The sequence below is a fragment of the Neodiprion virginianus genome, chromosome 5, assembly GCF_021901495.1.
Source record: "Neodiprion virginianus isolate iyNeoVirg1 chromosome 5, iyNeoVirg1.1, whole genome shotgun sequence".
Taxonomy (NCBI): Eukaryota; Metazoa; Arthropoda; class Insecta; order Hymenoptera; family Diprionidae; genus Neodiprion; species Neodiprion virginianus.
The window spans coordinates 16,065,913-16,085,496 of record NC_060881.1 but is presented as its reverse complement, the minus strand read 5'-3'; the positions used below and the strand labels follow the sequence as shown (position 1 = coordinate 16,085,496).

The following is a 19,584-nucleotide window of genomic DNA, read 5'->3' as shown; positions in this document are numbered from 1 at the left end:
GTAAACAGAATTCGACTAGAAAAAGCTCGATGTATGCTGGCTGATTCAAACTTGAAGAACATTTTTTGGTCAGAAACCTTTGCGACTGCAGCTTATCTGGCTAATCAATCCCCAAGAGCTGCTTTTGCTACAAAAACACCTTACGAATTATGTTTTGGAAGAAAACCCAATATTTCTAACCTAAAAATCTGTGGATATAAACCCTATTCACTCATTCCATCCAAGGATCATCAAAAATTCGACAAAAAATCATCGGCCTGGATATTTGTAGGTTATTGCAAGGATCCAAATACCTACAAGTTGTGGAACATCAATAACAAAAAATTCATAAGAAGCAGAGATGTAATCTTCGATGAAGACTTGAACAGGAAAGACTCAAAATCGACTGTCATGTTACCACTAGGCCAGAACGATGCTCAACCACACCTACGTGAAGTTAGCCCCCCATTTTGAGAAATCGGAATTTTCGAAAATTGTTCCAGATTGTTCTAAGTTTGTTCTACATTGTTCCAAAACTTAATATTGATAACTCGTGTAACACATTTGAAAAATGCTAAAAACCGTTTTTTGACCGAGCCCCCCACTTTTGAAAAATCAAACTTTTTTTTGTTGTTCTGGTTTGTTCTAGTTGTTCTAAACGATGTTCCAAAACAGTGAAGTCGTAAGTTCAATAGCGGGCCCACCAAAAGGGAAAAAGAATTTTTGAGTAGCCCCCCACTTTTTGAGAATCCAACTTTTTTCGATTGTTCCAGGTTGTTCTCGTTGTACTGAACATTGTTCCAAAACGGTCCAGTCGTAAGTTCAATAGCGGGCCTACCAAAAGGCAAAAAGAATTTTTGACTAGCCCCCACTTTTCGAGAATCCAACTTTTTTCGATTGTTTCAGGTTTTTCTAGTCGTACTGAACATTGTTCCAGAAGCACAATGTAGTGGGTCGTACTTCATCATGATTTTTCATGAGTTTTCGGATTTCGTTATATTCGATACTTATTAAATCATAGGTGATTGATTTTACGATTTCAATCATGGTGTGGATTTAAAGAAAAAAATTATTATGTATCATGTATTTGGACGGGGTGCTTGAGCTCTGTTACGGCCCGATCCCAGAGCCTCTGGGCTGTTGGTACTTGCTGCTAGCTTCAGTTACATGAGCCAGACTAGGCGTGGAGAACGGAATTCACAACGGGAGTAGTTTTTCATGAGGTCATCTCTCTCGCGTGACCAACTTGGCAAAATATTAGGGAAAAACGGGAGCAGTTTTTATCAGGTCATCTCCCTCGCGTGACCAACTTGACAAAATATCAATGAAAAACGGGAGTAGTTTTCTTGAGGTCATCTCCCTCGCGTGACCAACTTGACAAAATATCAATGAAAAACGGGAGTAGTTTTCTTGAGGTCATCTCCCTCGCGTGACCAACTTGACAAAATATTAATGAAAAACGAGAGTAGTTTTCTTGAGGTCATCTTATACTTTTTGCCTTTTGGTAGGCCCGCTATTGAACTTACGACCTGACCGTTTTGGAACAATGTTCAGTACAACCAGAACAACCTGGAACAATCGAAATAGTTGGATTCTCGAAAAGTGGGGGCTAGTCAAAAATTCTTTTTCCCTTTTGGTGGGCCCGCTATTGAATTTACGACTGGACCGTTTTGGAACAATGTTCAGTACAACGAGAACAACCTGGAACAATCGAAAAAAGTTGGATTCTCGAAAAGTGGGGGGCTAGTCAAAAATTCTTTTTCCCTTCTGGTAGGCCCGCTATTGAACTTACGACCTGACCGTTTTGGAACAATGTTCAGTACAACCAGAACAACCTGGAACAATCGAAATAGTTGGATTCTCGAAAAGTGGGGGCTAGTCAAAAATTCTTTTTCCCTTTTGGTGGGCCCGCTATTGAATTTACGACTGGACCGTTTTGGAACAATGTTCAGTACAACGAGAACAACCTGGAACAATCGAAAAAAGTTGGATTCTCGAAAAGTGGGGGGCTAGTCAAAAATTCTTTTTCCCTTCTGGTAGGCCCGCTATTGAACTTACGACTCGACCGTTTTGGAACAATGTTCAGTACAACAAGAACAACCTGGAACAATCGAAAAAAGTTGGATTCTCAAAAAGTGGGGGACTACTCAAAAATTCTTCTTCCCTTTTGGTGGGCCCGCTATTGAACTTACGACTTCACTGTTTTGGAACATCGTTTAGAACAACTAGAACAAACCAGAACAACAAAAAAAAGTTTGATTTTTCAAAAGTGGGGGGCTCGGTCAAAAAACGGTTTTTAGCATTTTTCAAATGTGTTACACGAGTTATCAATATTAAGTTTTGGAACAATGTAGAACAAACTTAGAACAATCTGGAACAATTTTCGAAAATTCCGATTTCTCAAAATGGGGGGCTAACTTCACGTAGGTCTCAACCACTGGACCTGGAAGAAATAACAGACCCTGATGATAGCAATGCTTTTGAAGATGCTAGCTCGCAGCCTATCGATGAACCTATCCCAACCGAAAGTTAAATTAGGGAATAGCAAGAAACTAATTCCTCCGATGAGACGGACTCGCACGATTTCTCCTCAGACCAGCTAAAAACTACAGCCAAAGAAACAATCAATGAACCCAAACAGTCTATGGGATCGATTAGAAAATCTGCAAAAAAATACCTCAAAAACTCAAGGACTACGAGTGCGATATGACGTCACTTCTATCAACTCTAACTGAACCAAGGACTTATTAAGAAGCAATATCCAGAGCTAATGTTCAAGACTGGAAGAAAGCCTAGGACTGCGAATACAATTCAATAATGTCTCATAACACATGGGAACTAATAGATCGTCCCACTGAAGCGAACGTTATTTGAACAAAATGGATTAATAAACTAAAACAATCAGATGACAGAGTCAAATTCAAGGCCAAACTGGTGGCTCAAGGTTTCAAGCAAGTTGAAGGCATAGATTATCAAGATATTTTTTCTCCAGTTGCTCGATATTCGACAATACGTATACTCTTAGTGCATGCTGCTCAATATAACCTAAAAATAATATATTTGGATGTTGTAACAGCCTCCCTTCATAGCGATGTCACTGAAGATATTTATTTAACTGAACCAGTTGGCTATATTGGTCCAGGCAATCAAAACAAGGTATGCAAACTAAAAAAGGCTATTTATGGCCTCAAACAGGCAAATAGATCTTGGTACATTAAACTCGAATTAACTCTTACTTCTATAGGTCTATCTAAGTCAAGAAATGATCCATGGCTTTGTTGACGATATTGTTCTGTTCTACAAGCATGCCAAAGTCATTGATTGGTCTAAGTCAAAATTAAAACATATTTTGGAAATAAAAGATCTTGGTCCTGTAAAAAAATTGCTAAGTATTAATATTATCCGAGATGAACAAAAAGGAACTATTGCGCTTCATCAACATCATGTTCAAAAAATGTTAGAAGATTACAACCTTGAAGTCTGCTCAGGTGCTTCGAAACCTATTGATCCGGGATTAGATCTTAAATCTGATTTGACAGAAAAAACTCGAAAACAAATTGACAAGCTGAAAAAGATTCCATACCAAAATGCCATTGATTCGCTAATGTATTGACTGCAATCTACAAGGCCTGATATCGCCTACGCCATCAGCTTATTAAGCAAATTTAACACTTCCTACAATCAATCTCACTGGGAAGCAGTAAAATATCTTTTCCATTACCTAAAAGCAACGTCTCAACTTGATCTAACTTTTTCAAAAAATAGTTGCGCAAAAGCATTTGGCTATTGTGACGCTACTTATGCCTCAGATAAGACAGACTTTAAGTTGATAACAGGATGTCTTCCTGATGCAGGGAAGTGCAATAAGCTGGCGCTTAAAAAAACAATCAACTATAGCCAAATCCAGTACTGAAGCAGAACTTCAATCCCTATCGGATGCAGTAGATGAAACCTTATAGCTCAGAAAAATCATCAAGGAACTTACACTTGAAGACGAAGGGCCAACAATGATTATGTACGACAACAGAAGTACAATTGAATTTGCCAATAATGCAAAGTTTAGTCACAACCTAAAACACATCAACGTCTGATACCACTCAATCATAGAAAAAATCGATAAACGAGAAATTAAACTGAACCCAGTATCAGCCGATGAAATGATTGCTGACATGCTCACTAAACCCGTGGGCCCAAGAAAAATACAACAGTTTATAGAAAACACAAGATTATCGGATAAATTTCTCAAATAATAAATATGCATATAACCCTGTGAGGTCACGAAAATAACATTCATCATAGACTGGAGTGATCTAAATGCATTATACGATTGTAATTAATAATAATATCTGTACAAATAGGAATCCTCATAATATTAAGGCAGTCAGCTTCATAAATGGGCCAAATATGTTATTGAATAGTAGTTTTGATCGTAGATAATCATAGAAATTATTTTCACTAGGGATTGCCCATTCGCACCGTTGCTGTATAAGTATGCATGATGAGTAACATGTGTCTGTATGTCTTTATGATCTTGGTTTCTTTATGAAGCACATTTTATATAAAAAAATGTAAAACACAAATGAACTATTGTATATTTAATGTAATCATTCGAACATGTTCACATTAAGGGAGTGTGTTGCTGTATAAGTATGCGTGATGAGTAACATGTGTCTGTATGGAAGAATATGCTTAACAACAAGTTAGGCCCGAGCTAAGTCTCATATTATTCACACCTAGTGTACTTGTCCCCTGCTCCAAAATAAAATGTTATTCCTCTATCACGGTATTACTACACCCGCATATGGCACCTGCTATTTCCTCAAACAGCTGTGAAGGAAACTTGGATTTGAAAAGCAAACGAATGTCATATAATAATATGAAAGAAGTAAAGAAGTAGTAGAAATATCAAGGGCAATCAAGAGGTTCAGAGGCACACTCCTGGCTTCATGAAACCTAAGCTAGGTGCACAAACATGTTAAACTCAGCCCAATGACGTCACTGGTGGTGCATAAAGTCCATGCGTAAAATTAAGTTATCGGAAAGTGAGCATGCGCCAAAAAGCCCGAATGTGTGAAATTAAGAATTTCAGCTAAGCGTTTGCGCCAAAGTCATTTTACCGCACTGTGAATGTGTAGGAAAAAAATTATCCTGCATCGTAGAATGTGTATACATGCTATGTAAAATACAGTCGTATAGATATAAAAGATATGCAACAAAATAACATCAACCTTTTTTGGTTTCTAACGTGACCAATCAGGTTAAAGAGGTGTACTATATACCGCAAAACCCTTAGCAGCCCCAATGTTATCAAACATGAGATTCATTGTGCGGCCGAAATCAAGGTTCCAGTATAATTATTCTTATATAAAAAATAATTGCAATAAGCCCCACATTATGTAAATGATATTGTTCGTAAATTTTGAAACTACGCAGGCTGTGGGTAAAGTGGTGATCATAAGACATAAGATCATCGATATTTATTGAGATATTGGTCTTTTAAGGTGAGGAAGTATGGAATTTTCATGAATTATTGAGTTAAATTGTCGAATTATTGAGTTTTTATTTTGAATTGTAAACTTTTTTGCATGAAAATGAATGACTGTTAAAAATATATTTATGCCTGAGTACAATTTTCATCTTAAAAGAATAACAATTTATTTAATGGTGGTTTTAATAAATTATAAAGATGTAAGGAATAACAAAAGATTGAATCACAGTAAATACATTTTCTAAAAATACAAATAAAGCAGTTCAGGAAATTTTTTTCTCGGAGTAAGTTGATTTTGTACACAATAGATATTGCGAACGATGATGTTGTACTGTTTGAAAAATGTTCTGCCTTTCATCTTCATTATGAGTTAAAGCTTCATTAAATTTCTGAGTAAGAGCGACTCCTCGTTCAGCAATATCATTCACAACTTTTAACTTTTTAAATGTGCCAAGACATTTTTGGTAATCAGGATTCGTTTCCCATGTGTGTAGTTCTGTATTTAAAAATTCATAAAGAAATAAAGAAAAAAATTTTAAAAACATCCCTTTTCAAATGTTTTTTCGAATTTCAGTCTCAAAATTTTCAGTTATTCAACTTTTTAATCATTTGCAACTTAGCAAATAAATAATTGATAATTTGTGTGACATTAGAAAATAGAAAATCAATAATTCGACAATTTAACTCAATAATTCATGAAAATTCCATACTTCCTCACCTTAAAAGCCCAATATCTCAATAAATATCGATGTTAGCAATTTGGTTTTCTGGAACTTTTTTGTAGGTAATTCAATTTCCTACAAATATGTTGTTTTTTTTTGTAGCTTTTGTCATTTACGAGATAGGGGCAAAAAAACAAGAATTTCATGAAAAAATTGGGTTTGGGTGGCCCGTACGACTTCGCCGGTGTGAGTTACGACTTCACCGCAATGAGCACTTTTGTAGAGCATTTCATTCTGAAGAAAACCTACTGATGTCCTAGACTATACCATAAAATGCCTCTGAACTGTAGATGTTTTAAAGAAAAAAATTAAAGTTTACGTGTATTTTAAGTGGGAAATCTTTACATGCCTTGGGCGAGCACTTAATATTAATATTAAGGGCTCAATCTTTCAGGGAATTTTTTGTTGTTGTATTTCCAACAAAATTTTACGATGGGACCGAAAAAAAATAGTCCAAAAAAAAAAGCACCCTAATATAATATGATAATAGTAACACGTAATTTCTTGAAGTGAAATCTTATAACTGTCGTGACATATAAATTTCAATCGAATTGCTATTTCTTAGATACGCAGTTATAGGTTTTGTGACAAGAATTAGAACCATCTGATAACCTCTGGTTAAAACCTTCTTCATTAACTATTTCTTCAACCCATGTTAAAACTCAAAGACGAAACCTGTAGAGAAAGAAAATCACGTTGAAGGTTTTACTACATAGTAGAAATATGAGTAAAACAAAAAAAAATGTATGTACATTAGACTGTATCAAAAAAAATGGATTATTTTCTTTTAAAAATTCAAGTCAAAAATATTGTTTGAAACGATAAAACAAAGATGCTGTCCAAGTTTCAGCTCTTAATGTTAATATTGAGAGGTGCCTCGTCGCGATTTTCTAATTCCCATTCAAATAACATGGAAAAAATTTGTTTTAATCTTTGGAATTTTATAACTTGTCAACGCATTAGTACATTGATAAGACTAAAAAGATAATTGTACTCTTTCGAAAGTTATTTAAGGTCAAAGGTCAACAAAGGACGTTAAATAACTGTTGGAAGAGTAGATTTATCACAAAATTACAAGATGCCTTTTTTGTAGAGTGTTCGATTCCCTACAAAAATATGTTCTAGTCTTATCAGTATGCTAATGCGTTGACGAGTTATAAAATTTCAAAGTTCAAAACAAATTTTCGCATGTTATTTAAATGCGAATTTAAAGAGAAAAAAAATAGAGGGGCAATAAACATGTGAATGACACTCGTTAGAATAAACATTCATTTAAATTGTAATCCGAACAACGGCATGAACACTGTCATCACGTTTGCAATTGGACGTTCGGACAGCATCATTCAATACTTGGGCTTTTACACTGAATTGTAAATTATCAACCGATGATAAGTGAGAAATGGATACGCAATTGGAAACGTTTTGTTACCAACCGTAGGTGGAGCAAATACTGATCAGAACAACGGTGCGGTAAAGCACTAAAAGGTCGACGCCCATCTGAAGCGAGCGGCCAGACTATGAAGATTTATTTTTAAGGTCGTTAATCTAATGATAAAAAGGGTAGAGAGGTTCCCGCTAAATGTACGCATAGTATCTGCGTTGGAGCTGGTCGACTAGATTCCGAAAAACGCTTACACATATAGACCGTCAACGTATTATACTAATCGCCAGACGAGCCTGCCCTCAGCTCTCCGTGTTGAAATAACTTTCCAATACTTCGCGGCTGCATTTTTCCGAAAACAAGGCTTTGTCCTTCAGTCACGCGATTGCAGTCATTTTGCAATGGAACACGGCTCGATGATCTATGACTATCACCATAGATATCCTGGGAGTAGCTAGTCTGTTCGGCAGCCACACCACTCGAATTTTTTCCGTGCCTGTTTTGAAAATGAAAATGGGAAAACTCAGCTGAGGCCAGTAAAAATGTTAGGGCCTCAATTCCTGCGACACTTTGTGAACTTCGTCTGATCCGTCATGATTATCGTGCATATGACTGTACCGCAATATTTCTTAGAGCTACTTTTATTATTCATCCAATACGTGGATGTTATAATGCGAATGATGCATCACTCCGATATGTGTACTTTCATGCGGTGACATCATCGTGCTGGATTGCCACCACTTTACGAATGAGCAGGAGCGTAATCACCCATCGCGCATTGGCGCGTCTATACTTCGTCTGATCGTGAAATAGACAGTCGAAATTACCGCATTGAAAGGAATCGAGACGGATTTCTTCAGTGATCTCGTGTCGTTCGTATTTGTTCCGGAACAGGTGAAAAGCAATGTGAAATTCACCTGTACGCCTGATTGGCTGTCCAAAAGTTTTTGGCGAATCAGCAGCTCGTAAGGTGGTATTCACATTGATATATACCAGGTACCTATATTAAATTTTTGAGACTAAAAACATTTCGGTTTTCTGACTAGCCGTCGGTGCTCGTAGTTACGAATTGGCTCACTCAACGTCCTCGAATTCTCGTAAGAAAGTAGATATGGCGTTTGTAGTATTTGTAATTTTAAACGCAAGCCTGGCAAAATAGTGTTCAGTATAATCGAAATGAATATATGATGTATAATGCACTTCGTGGGCGTGTATATTGTTTACGCGTATAGCTTAATTGCAATTCTTGACGGGTCGTGTCGAAATTATTCACTCGAACACGTATCAGCTTGCACATGCACGAATATCACCCGAAAGTGTTAACCTACACACGCAATAAAAAGCATGCACTTGACAGAGGCGTGACTCACGTGCGTCTCTCGAGTTTCGACCCTAGAGCTGCTCGAGGTTCGTTTCTGCTGTATTGTCTTTGAGGCCTTCGACCACTGACCGCCCGTCAACCGGCTCAAACAAACAGTTTCCAGTGTACGTTATAACTACGTCAAGATAAGTTCCTCTTGCGTCCTGCTTCCTTCTACAATTCCAAGAATTTATTTTTAGTACACGGACTCACTCACTCACGCGCGCACGCATACGACTACACGCACGCTCGAGAGAGAACCCTTTGAGAGAACCGAGAACGCCTCCTCCGCGATTTCCGGTCGATGAGCGGCGGCTTTGGATGCGATTTCGATTAAAAATCGACTTCAAACTGTTGTTTGGATACCGCGTTACGTCACTCCAGCGACGTTTTTACCGTTGGCTTCAAATTTCAAGTTCCAAACCGAGTGTCGGATACGTGAAGCTGGCGCAGATACAATAGGGTATTAGCTCGATCGAATCTGTGACAAAATAATCGACTAAGTAGAAGTCGAAATACACACACACACACACGGATGCGTGCGCATACCCTTATTCATATACATATGTTTTTCCGCAGAACGAACAGATGGCGTCACCGTTCCAAATCTCCTGTTCCCTGGGCACCCGTGTTGAGAGAGAAAATGGCGGCGCGCAGAGCCGAAGCAGTAGCAGCAGCGAGAGTGACGAGTAGCGATATCGGTAGGGAATAGAAGTGAAGTTTAGTGAAGTGAAGTGAGCGACGGATCAGGGCCGCGGCCGATCGGGCAGACACTCGGACAGACGGACAGGCAGACAGGCGAGGAAGTGAGTGCGCGTATTATTATGTCTCCCGTGTCCGAGTCCTCGGAACGGTTCCCTTTGTGTGAATCAGTGTAAAACAAGGCGCGAGACCCCGAAGAGAGGCTCGATGCACGAGACACGTACAAAATCGTGTGCGGGTTTAAGCAGCGTCGAAGCAGCGAGGACTTGCTAGCCCTTGTCGGAGGGTGTTAACCGGGGCACGGGTGCGGTGTTAAGCGGAGCGAATAAGGCCGCAAGCAGCAGTGTTTTGTTTCAAATATGCGGGAATTCAAGGTAGTCGTCCTCGGCTCGGGCGGGGTGGGAAAAAGCGCGTTGACGGTGCAATTCGTCTCGGGCCTCTTCATGGAGAAGTACGACCCGACTATCGAGGACTTTTACAGAAAGGAGATCGAGGTTGACAACTCACCCTGTGTCCTCGAGATCCTTGACACCGCTGGCACCGAGCAGTTCGCCAGCATGCGCGACCTCTACATAAAGAACGGCCAGGGTTTCGTCGTCGTCTACAGCCTAACCAACCACCAGACCTTCCAGGACATCAAAGCGATGAAGGAGCTCATCACTCGCGTCAAGGGCACAGAACGAGTGCCGGTCCTCCTGGTCGCCAACAAACTCGACCTTGAACATCAGCGCGAAGTCCCAACGACTGAGGGCAACGGCTTGGCCCAGTTGTGGGAATGTCCCTTTGTCGAGGCCTCCGCCAAGAATCGGACCAATGTCAACGAGATGTTCGCAGAGATCGTCCGGCAGATGAACTTCAGCCCTGAGAAGGAGCAGAAGAGATACTGTTGCTGTGCGATCCTCTAATACTTAATCAAAACCTTGGCCGAGCAGACTGAACGACGATAGGTAGATAGTTTTAGGTAATACACACACATATATATGTTTAAGGTATAACTACCGAGACTCGGCCGAGTAGTTTCGAGCTGTGAATTAATATGATGAAAATTAATATGGATCAAGTGATGATGTTGTCTATTAACAATTTATAACAGTAATAATAATAATAATAACTACAATAATTATTCCCATTTATATAAACTCAGTGACGCCGATGGTTGCATATTTCTATCCGCAGTTGCAAGAAGAAGAGATCGAAGTCGACAATGAAGGAAGGCATTTCATATAGTGAAACTAATTGTAAACAGATATTTTAATACACCTATGATAATAGTATTATTATATGGGCATGTGAACAGAGCACGGCAAACTGTTACCGAATGCGTATTTTCGATAAGAAAATATAGAGATTGTGTCTAGAATTTTATTCAACGGGCAAATCGATAAAATTTGAAATATGTGATCAAGTGATGCAAAGGTGCTAAGTTTTGTGGGTCTAATGGGGAAATTTTTCAAAACAGATAAAACCTAATTGGAGAAGAAATACCAAACCAAAAACGGTATTGAACCCATTCTTCAATTGATAATACGTATTTTGTAGTGGTTTTCAACTATGTGCAGCAGCAGCAATAGCAATAGCAACAGCAGCAGCCTTTCAACCAGTCGATAACTAACGTTAAAGAAAATACAGTGCATCCATTTTTTTGGTAATTTTAAACATGGATTACAAAACTATGTTTCTAATTGTAACTCGTTTTCAATATTTGTGTTTAGAAGACTTACCTATGTGGAGAATTCCATGTGTGCAAATTCTGATGTTAAAATTTTTTTACCTATGTCTTTTGGCCGGTGAGTTGCAGATACGTGTTCGTGTTCCACGAACCCATATTTTCAATACCGAACCTATTTTTCTACCATGTTGAAAGTAACTTGAAAATTTTTGCTAAACTAGACTGTCAAGTATCGCAATGAAACATTGTTTCACCAAAGTAATTTCATCATCTTGCAATTGACAAAGTAAGTACGTATCTGCTACCAACACACTCTGTCGTTTTATATGTATATGTAATATTCTTGTAATATATAGCAGAAATATAGGGAGGCAAACGAAAGACAAATAAACCCGTTGTAGTTGTAACAGCTTCGATGCTACATTTTGCCATATTAATCATGCCGTCAAGAATGAGGCCAATAATATGCGACAAGGACATATTTAGTAGAAAAAGGGTAGACGAAAATCTTGACTGCCCAATGTTTATCATTACGTACCAACAGAACCCTGAGATCCAGTAGACATTGCACGCTTTCTGCTCAATTAAAAGAAGTAACATATGTAAAGGAAACAAAGTTCGACACCGCTCTGTATTCGTACATGTTGCAAATTAGGTGCTGAATTACCTGGGGAAAGGTTGGGGGGGGGGGGGGGGGGCGAAAACCAAGAGAGAAATGAGAAAATAGCATTGCTGCATCAAGTAAATGATAAAAAAAAAAATTATAAATATACTAAGTAATGATAACAATAATAGTAGTAATTATATTAATAGTGATAATAATAACAAGATCAATAATTATTATAATGATAATATAGGTACACGAACAACAATATGGTACATAATAATATGTGGAATGTCGTTGCTTTACATATGCGAATGCAGGTCTCTTTTTTTTAAATACCATTTGTTACGAGTTTGTCGAGGAAAAGAATTTTAAAAAAAAATGTAAAAATGAAAATATTGCTCCCGTATAGTTATTAGTAATAGGGTTGTGTGTAATTTTCTTGTGTGACCAAACATCTTGTACAATGGTTTAATATCGCTTGGATACTATAGCAAGTCATTATATTAGCTCAACATAATATTTAATAATTCATTAAATTCAATTAACAAAGTCGCCATTGTTACACCCTACCCTTATTATAAATTCTAAATTGTATTTTCTTTCTTTTTCATAATGCTCGCCAATAATATTTTAGACTATCCTTTCTTCCTTTCACATTTCACAGTTATCCTCTTTAGGTGTCGTGTATATTTTCCTAGAATATGCCACCTTCCAACGACATTTTCACCTAATCAATTCCTGGCTGTCAATGAATCTAGATTCATCGTTTCATTCCTGAACACTTTTACTTTATTTTACTTCCGACTTTTTTTTTGATTAAGAGTTCTTTGATTTCGATTTACCTTATGAACACTTCTTGTTTGATCAAGTTTTAAATCTCTGAGTAACCGACATCGCTGTAATCTTGTAGCAACACCATAGAATTCTATCTTTCCTTTTTGTTTTTTTCTCACTAGCAAAAGTTTCTCATCTTCTTTGAAAGAACCAGTGCAAAGGCCTGTTCACTGATTATTGAAAAACTCCATCACTTAATAGTTATGGCTTCATTGAAGAAAAAGTTAGCTCGTTGATGTTTGTTCATTTGTTAGTTTTATTTTTAATTTTTTTAATTTCTCTTCCGCCAAATTTATAAATTAAATATGGCTCACTTCACTGATTCAAAACAGAAGTCATACAGATAGATCTCCAAGTAATCAATACTCAAAATACCTATTTATATATTTGTACATGAAACTGTTTAGTGCTAAGTAGCTTTACCCAAGGCGAAAGAAATTGCATAATATTTTTCTAAACATACTTACTGTGGTCACAAATCAAGAAATCGTTTTAGGAAAATTATTTAATCGTACTTGGGGAGCTATCGACGTTGTTCTATGTCTAAAGTGTTCTAAATCAAATTAAAAAACAACGCGCGTGCGTCAGCCAGCATATCACCTGGGAAGGACCAGAATTTCTTTTGTGATCCCATTTTTTCTTAATCATAAATTCATACGTATATCAACAAATATATGATGAATGATTGAAAATGACAACAAAACGTTCGTAATTATTACACAATTTGGTACGTGAAAGCAAGTTTGTTGTTGTGCAACTAATCGTAAATAACACTGATGAATTAGTAAATTAGCTAATTAAACGAAAGAAGAAGAGATTTGAAAACAAATGGAGAAAAAGAAACAACACCACAATTTAGATATATATCGGCCTTTCAGTACTACCTGCGTATAATATTGAGTACGAAATATGTTATATTTTTTACAATGTGAAGAATCTGTAAATATTATAGTGTCAAATTATATACATATATACGTATTACACAAATACGTATATATCTATATATATATTATATAATAAAAATAGTTATCTCGGATGTGGGAAGAAGAACAGTGAATAATACGCGGTGTAAAATTGTGCACAACTTTATTACTCAAGTTGTTGATTTCGATGCATCTCACTTCACATTTCATCTTTTTTTAATGCACCAACTTCTTTCTGATTATTAACTGTGATTAAGCCTTTGGAAATTGTTTCACAGTTGCGCAAGAGGAGTAATCTTACTTCAACTGCTAATATTCCTAATGTATTGGAAAAAATTTCAATCCTTTTCAGCATTTCATAATTTATAAGGTATTTCGCATTTCGGTTGCATTGTCTGCTTTGTCAATTAATTATTTCCACGTCTTCCTACTCGTTATTTAATTCTAGACCAATGATATAATTTTGAATATTATGCTGCTTTCTGATTGTACATAATAATATATTTGAGCGCTGGTTTATTCTGATTAAAATTATGTTTGAGTTAAGTGCAGCATTAAGGATTGATTTCAAACAAAATTTTGCCCAAAATGGACGAATATCTATTTGGAACACTGTGTAATTTGCTAATTATAGTTTACGGTTCAGTGCACAATTTTCTACCGTGCATACATTTTTTCACATTTTTTATCATTAACCATTGTAATGGCATTTTGGCAATATCGCACAAATATAATATAGAATGAAACAAACCAAGTTTTACAGTAGTTGTACATTTTTTTTTCAATTTTCAGTAATACCTTACACCACTTTTATCTGTTTGTAAAAATTTCATCAATCTGTCATTTTTTCATACCAGTAATTTCGTATTACATAAATTTCAATGATGAAATAGCTAGACAATCCTTTCTTAATTGTACATGGATCCAGTTACATCTAGTTCACTAAATGAGGAAGAAAAAATGAATTTTCAATGTTGAAACTCAGCTCTGATCAATGTATTTATTTAAAATAGGTTTATTTTTAGGAACACATATTCGATTTCACTATCATTGGCAATGTGGCTTATTTCAGAATAACAAACTATGCCACAGCTGTGCAATGCACGTATTCCAACGCACACTATAGGAAATGCAATAATACTTTCGTTACAATGGGTCGTTTTTATTTAGATACGTGTATACATTTATTTGGTTTTCGCAGAGTTCGACTAACTTTTGCTTACATTCTACATTCTGAGCTACGTTATTTTTTAAATGGTTTACATTCATCAAGCAAACAGCAACATTCAGATTCTTTTTCTTGTTCAAACATTTGCACGCAGAATAATTATTTATTTTTGTAAATTATTTTTTTCCTATCTTCTATGTTCTTGAACACAATTCACATGTTAGAAAAATTCTTCACTTACAGTATCAAATCTCGTATCCTCTGAATTCATACAATCGGAAATTTCATACAAAATTCAAACAACAGGTGATTCACATTTCTTGTAACCGCCCGAATTTCTTATTACTGCACGCAGTGTATAAATGTCAATACTTTACAAATAATACAGGTAAAAAAATTATACATCATATGGTCAAGTTATGGTTTTATTTTTACCGATCTGTCAAATCTGACTAGAAATTTGACGGATAGCAAAAAAAAATACCATATTTAACATGGAACAGAATTTTCCTGGCAGCATTAATTATTTCATCATTATTTACCACCTGTACTTGTTCCATGAACGTTTTATATGAAACAATTAATGGTCTACACAAGCTCTGCTACAAATACTACTGGCTGTCCGTATGAATTGAAAATCTTTTGTTCGTTTGACGTATGTTACATATAAGTACATTCAAGGTCAAGAAGTGAGCTAAATTTAGCAACGATCGAACTTTGGACCATATTCACTTTTAAAATTATCTGCATTTCATTGGCTCTTCCCATCAGACTACAGCTGTAATGAGGCAATTATCCTACCTCGAAGTATGCATAAGACGAAGCATTCCTCTGATGTTAGTTTTCAACCAATAGCTCAGAGTGTCAGGCAAAGGAAAGCGAGATAATGGGGTGAGATAAAAAGGAAAGCTGATAGTGGTTTCCCATGCAATGACGAGATGAGTTACCGACGGTAAGTATATAGTTTTTCTTTTTCCTGTATGAAATCTAACAATTTTTACAACCTTCAGACACTTTAGCATAGCTTTTTTATTCTCTCTTTCCCAATCACAGAGACAACAATACTGAACTGTATGTGAAAATGGATGTGATGACAAATGCGGGAGTTGACGGTATTTTAGTTCATTCATCAGGAGGCAACATTTCTACTAACAACATGCCTGTGTGACATCGAGTATAATTTTTTTTTCAACCTTTGATATAAACAAACTTTGGTCAGCTTTGGGCAAGTTTGTACAAATCGAAATAAGCTTCCAATTGACGTAAAATCGTAAAGTAGATAATGATGTAGCATTAGTGTTCGATATATAGTGCTCATAACTGCACAGACATTCGTCTCCAAATTCGCAAATAGCTTTAATCAGTTTTCTAATCATTCCATATGAATACAGTTGACTATGGGCAAATACATTCATTTTCGTTTTAAGCGATTCAGATAAATGTGATGGAAGAGTTAGATTCAAAAAGCTTATAGCAGTGACTAGGCTCTTCTGCACTGATTCGTAATCATTCATTTGATCAATACTAATAAACCATAAGGTAAGTTTTCCCAAGCTTTTGATGAGCGATGTTATCTTCTGACCTACACATTTCCAAGCTTCTAATAGATCATGTGAGATCAAGTAATGACTGCACGCATTTGTTGTAGATAGAGAAAGATTAGCATAAGCATCTAGTTCATTCTTCCATCCAAAGTCATTCCAATTCATTATTATCGCATCTTTTGCAAACCTTAGGTACTCAAATTCTGTACACTCCAATATTACATGATGCAAAAAATCTCGACATTGAATACCATATGTAATAAAGACGTCATCCATGATTGTGTTGCAACTCTCGATAGTTTTTAACCTGTTCATGATACAATAATATCGCCTTTTATATTCCTGCAGTACCTGAGCTGAGATTATGTTATTTTGTATCCAGTTCCATTGCGAAATGAAGTAAGTTGTGTCAACAGGTTGTAATACAGCTTCCAAATTCTGTATGGAAGAATCCCTGCAATCGACACCAAGAGAATTCAGTGGGCCTTCAGTGAAGAGCCTAATTGTCCTTATTAGGCAGTTTAGTGCTTCTTCTTTGCCGCTTATTGGGAGACTAGTATTTCTACGCAACGAACCTATCTGTACAGCTAAAACATAAAGCAATTCTTCATTCCTCAGTTTTGGAGTCAGTTGATCCTTCACATTTCGTATGCTAGCGAGCATTGAATTCATGTTTGGAAAAATGATTTCTCTTTTCAAACATGGGATAAATATGTCGTTCAGAAGATCATCAGCCAAAATGATACTTCTTTCTGTTAAGATCTGTACAAATTCTATGAATTTCTTACAACTCCAAGCTGTATTTTCACTGCAAATTGACACTAGGGCATTCGTTAAAATCAAGCAATGATTAGCATCGCGAATTTTCATTATTGATGATAACTTACAGAGATCTTCTGGCAATACAACGCAATTCCTGTATTGAGGGTAACCAATAGCAGCTTTTATCAAAACCTTTAAAACTTCTCTAGGATTCTGAAGAATAAAAAATAAGATAATCCGCAATGAGTTATTGTTTGAACACAATGCCCCACCATTGTTAACATAATTTTGTAAGTCAGACGCAAAGTTTACTGACTCTAGTACTATACATGCGTCATGAACCAGAATAAATTCCACAACAATTTCTACCATGTCTACCATCTTCTGACTGAGCAATATTTTCATTGCTACTGTATATATTTGAGTACAGAGTTCCTTGTCCGCAGGAGTCACATCGAAAAATTCTACAGTATTATTGAGTATGCCTAAACATTCATTTTTATCAATGAATGCACTATTTTTATCCAGGCATGAAATTGCTACAGTATCCCATTCTGTAAATCTCTTGATTAAGTTTCTCAAGCATTCTCTATTGCCTTGCTCCACTTTCCTAACAAGCTCCTGCAGGCTCATTGATGACGGCGTGTCCGGCTGGCTAGACAATTGCTGCAGGCAATCTATAACATTGCTATGTTTCTCCGCCTCATCGCTAGTCTGAAAATATTCTATAAAATAGTAACAAGCTAGACCGACTGCACGCTGCATTGTTATTGATCTATTGTCCTCGTAGTCAATGTCTGCCCATCCTAGGTAAACGTGCATGTCAATTTTTTTAACATGTTCAAGTAGCACATGAATAAATTCTTGAGTAAGATCATCTATAGCCAATGCTACAACATCCGGATCAAGTCTGACTGTAAAACGTCGCCCGAACATCACTCCATATAACTTTTCTGAATCCTGTTTCATTTGTGAAGAGACATTCTCCATTGTTCTGCATGTAAGGCATTCCTTTACTGCATCCAGGAGGCGGATTAGCACCCAGCCGCACCATTTATATTTTACAGGCTGTGTCGATTCTTTACTTTTTTTCTTCTGGATTCCAAGAAGCAGAGAAAGAAGCTCTTGAACACTTCCAACAAATGTTTTCAAGCTTGTCTCTGGCTCGAGTACTTGAGTATGTCGATGGCTCACTAAGAGAAGCTTTTTGTAGCAATTGACAATCACTTTCAAGATGAAGTCGAATGCTCGCTGTAAATCTATTTCCACGCATCTGTGCAATATGTTCAGTATTTCGGTGCACAAATCTATTGGAATGTGAGCAAAGGAGTAGCATAATATTTCATTGTAGTTAAGGGCCCACAGTATTTCAATGAACAAATAAGGAGACAATGGGGGGCACATATTTACCAAATGTCCATTGACTTCGTCATCGCAAAAATGTTCTTGGACTTTGAATTTGGTGTTGAGTAGTAGAAATTTGAAGTACTGGACGGATCTCTCATCAATTATGATAGTCGAGTCTGTATCATGTTTTTTCCTAGCGCAGTCTAGTATGGCTTTTATTGAAGTACAAATATCTGTTATCTGCGCCACATTTGTTGCTGTCGTTCGAGAAGTGAGAAACCTCAGTGTCTCACATTCTCTATCCTTCTTTATCAGATAGGCTTGTATTTTTGTGTAGACTTCTTCCATAGCGAATTACCTGAAACATCTTCAAATTATTGTGTGCTCAATTAATGAGCTTTCACTTTAATATACTGTATCAGCATAGCTTATGAAATCGTTGCAATTTAATATAAGAAAACGAGCTTAATTTCAGAAAAAAATTTAGAAGTTATCAATGAATCTACGGTCTACTCTGCAATTCCAAACCTTCAAGCGGTTAACCGGCTGATTGTAAGTTGTGAGCGATCTGTGGAGTATGGCGGGTAGAGGTAAGGAGTGCGGTCTTATGTGGGGGACAAGTTGAAAAAGTGTTCAGCGTAAGCTGCGAATAACAGTTCAAGAACCCACCAGAATAGCGCTAGCGCTGCGAAAGGGTATGATGTGAATATAGCAGTTGTAGTCGGAGTGAAGTGTGCTGAGTTGAACAATTCAATATTTCTAGTGGCTAGTGTACTTAATGAAATCGCGGTGTACAGAATCTCAACTATTTACGTAGTCCAAAATAAATTAGTAAATATAACCTATCAAACTGCCGTGAGTTTACGTAGAGTGATTTAATTTTTGTGAACTTTTGATAATACTTTTTAGTGACTTTATAATGTATGCTGTTATAAAACTTTTAAAATTCATTGCACGGTAATGAGAAAAACTCGTATAGTAAAAAGTTGTCCAAGTGGGCGAAAAATGAAAAATAACAAAAATGATGCGCCTCAGTCTTTGTCTTTTTCTAACCAACAGTATGTATAACAATTTTTTAAGAAAGATTTGTTTATTTAC

The 19,584-nt window shown here is 36.6% G+C and overlaps 3 protein-coding genes and 1 long non-coding RNA gene across 10 annotated transcripts in view; 2 read left to right on the top strand and 2 right to left on the bottom strand.

Moving 5' to 3' along the window:
* Positions 1–9,159, bottom strand: part of LOC124306083 (phospholipid scramblase 1) — an 84,124-nt gene extending 74,965 nt beyond the window's left edge. Inside the window, exon 1 of the mRNA XM_046766242.1 lies at positions 8,941–9,159. The gene's annotated coding sequence lies outside the window, so the exon portion shown is untranslated. The remainder of the gene's footprint in view (positions 1–8,940) is intronic.
* LOC124306088 (ras-related protein Rap-2a) lies at positions 8,354–11,999 on the top strand. 5 transcript variants are annotated; one of them, XR_006908523.1, is made up of 3 exons: positions 8,354–8,566; positions 9,510–10,593; positions 10,809–11,999. XR_006908523.1 is itself a non-coding variant. In XM_046766251.1 (2 exons), the coding sequence occupies exon 2, from the start codon at positions 9,992–9,994 to the stop codon at positions 10,535–10,537; it is 546 nt and encodes a 181-aa protein (XP_046622207.1). In that variant the 5' UTR covers positions 8,355–8,540; positions 9,510–9,991; the 3' UTR covers positions 10,538–11,999. The 5 variants fall into 5 exon arrangements, 3 of the variants coding, with proteins under 3 accessions (XP_046622207.1, XP_046622206.1, XP_046622208.1); XR_006908522.1 differs by having other exon boundaries at positions 10,777–11,999; XM_046766251.1 differs by having other exon boundaries at positions 8,355–8,540; positions 9,510–11,999.
* Positions 12,000–12,057: 58 nt separating this feature from the next.
* Positions 12,058–16,086, top strand: LOC124306094 (uncharacterized). Its single transcript, XR_006908530.1, has 2 exons — positions 12,058–15,785; positions 15,887–16,086. It is a non-coding gene; the product is annotated as an uncharacterized LOC124306094 (long non-coding RNA).
* LOC124306074 (uncharacterized) lies at positions 13,885–19,233 on the bottom strand. Of its 3 annotated transcripts, none has more exons than XM_046766214.1 (2): positions 19,156–19,233; positions 13,885–18,844 (listed from the first exon to the last, which is right to left on the bottom strand). In XM_046766214.1, exon 2 carries the CDS (start codon positions 18,832–18,834, stop codon positions 15,982–15,984), a length of 2,853 nt encoding a protein of 950 aa, XP_046622170.1. In that variant the 5' UTR covers positions 18,835–18,844; positions 19,156–19,233; the 3' UTR covers positions 13,885–15,981. The 3 variants fall into 3 exon arrangements, with proteins under 3 accessions (XP_046622170.1, XP_046622168.1, XP_046622171.1); XM_046766212.1 differs by lacking the exon at positions 19,156–19,233 and adding an exon at positions 19,015–19,134; XM_046766215.1 differs by lacking the exon at positions 19,156–19,233 and having other exon boundaries at positions 18,316–18,446; positions 18,550–18,844.
* Between the last annotated feature and the right edge of the window lie 351 nt (positions 19,234–19,584).

Bases quoted from the DNA above. Each gene is read 5' to 3' on its own strand.
- LOC124306088 (XM_046766251.1), top strand. From the start codon at position 9,992: ATGCGGGAATTCAAGGTAGTCGTCCTCGGCTCGGGCGGGGTGGGAAAA.
- LOC124306074 (XM_046766214.1), bottom strand. From the start codon at position 18,834: ATGGAAGAAGTCTACACAAAAATACAAGCCTATCTGATAAAGAAGGAT.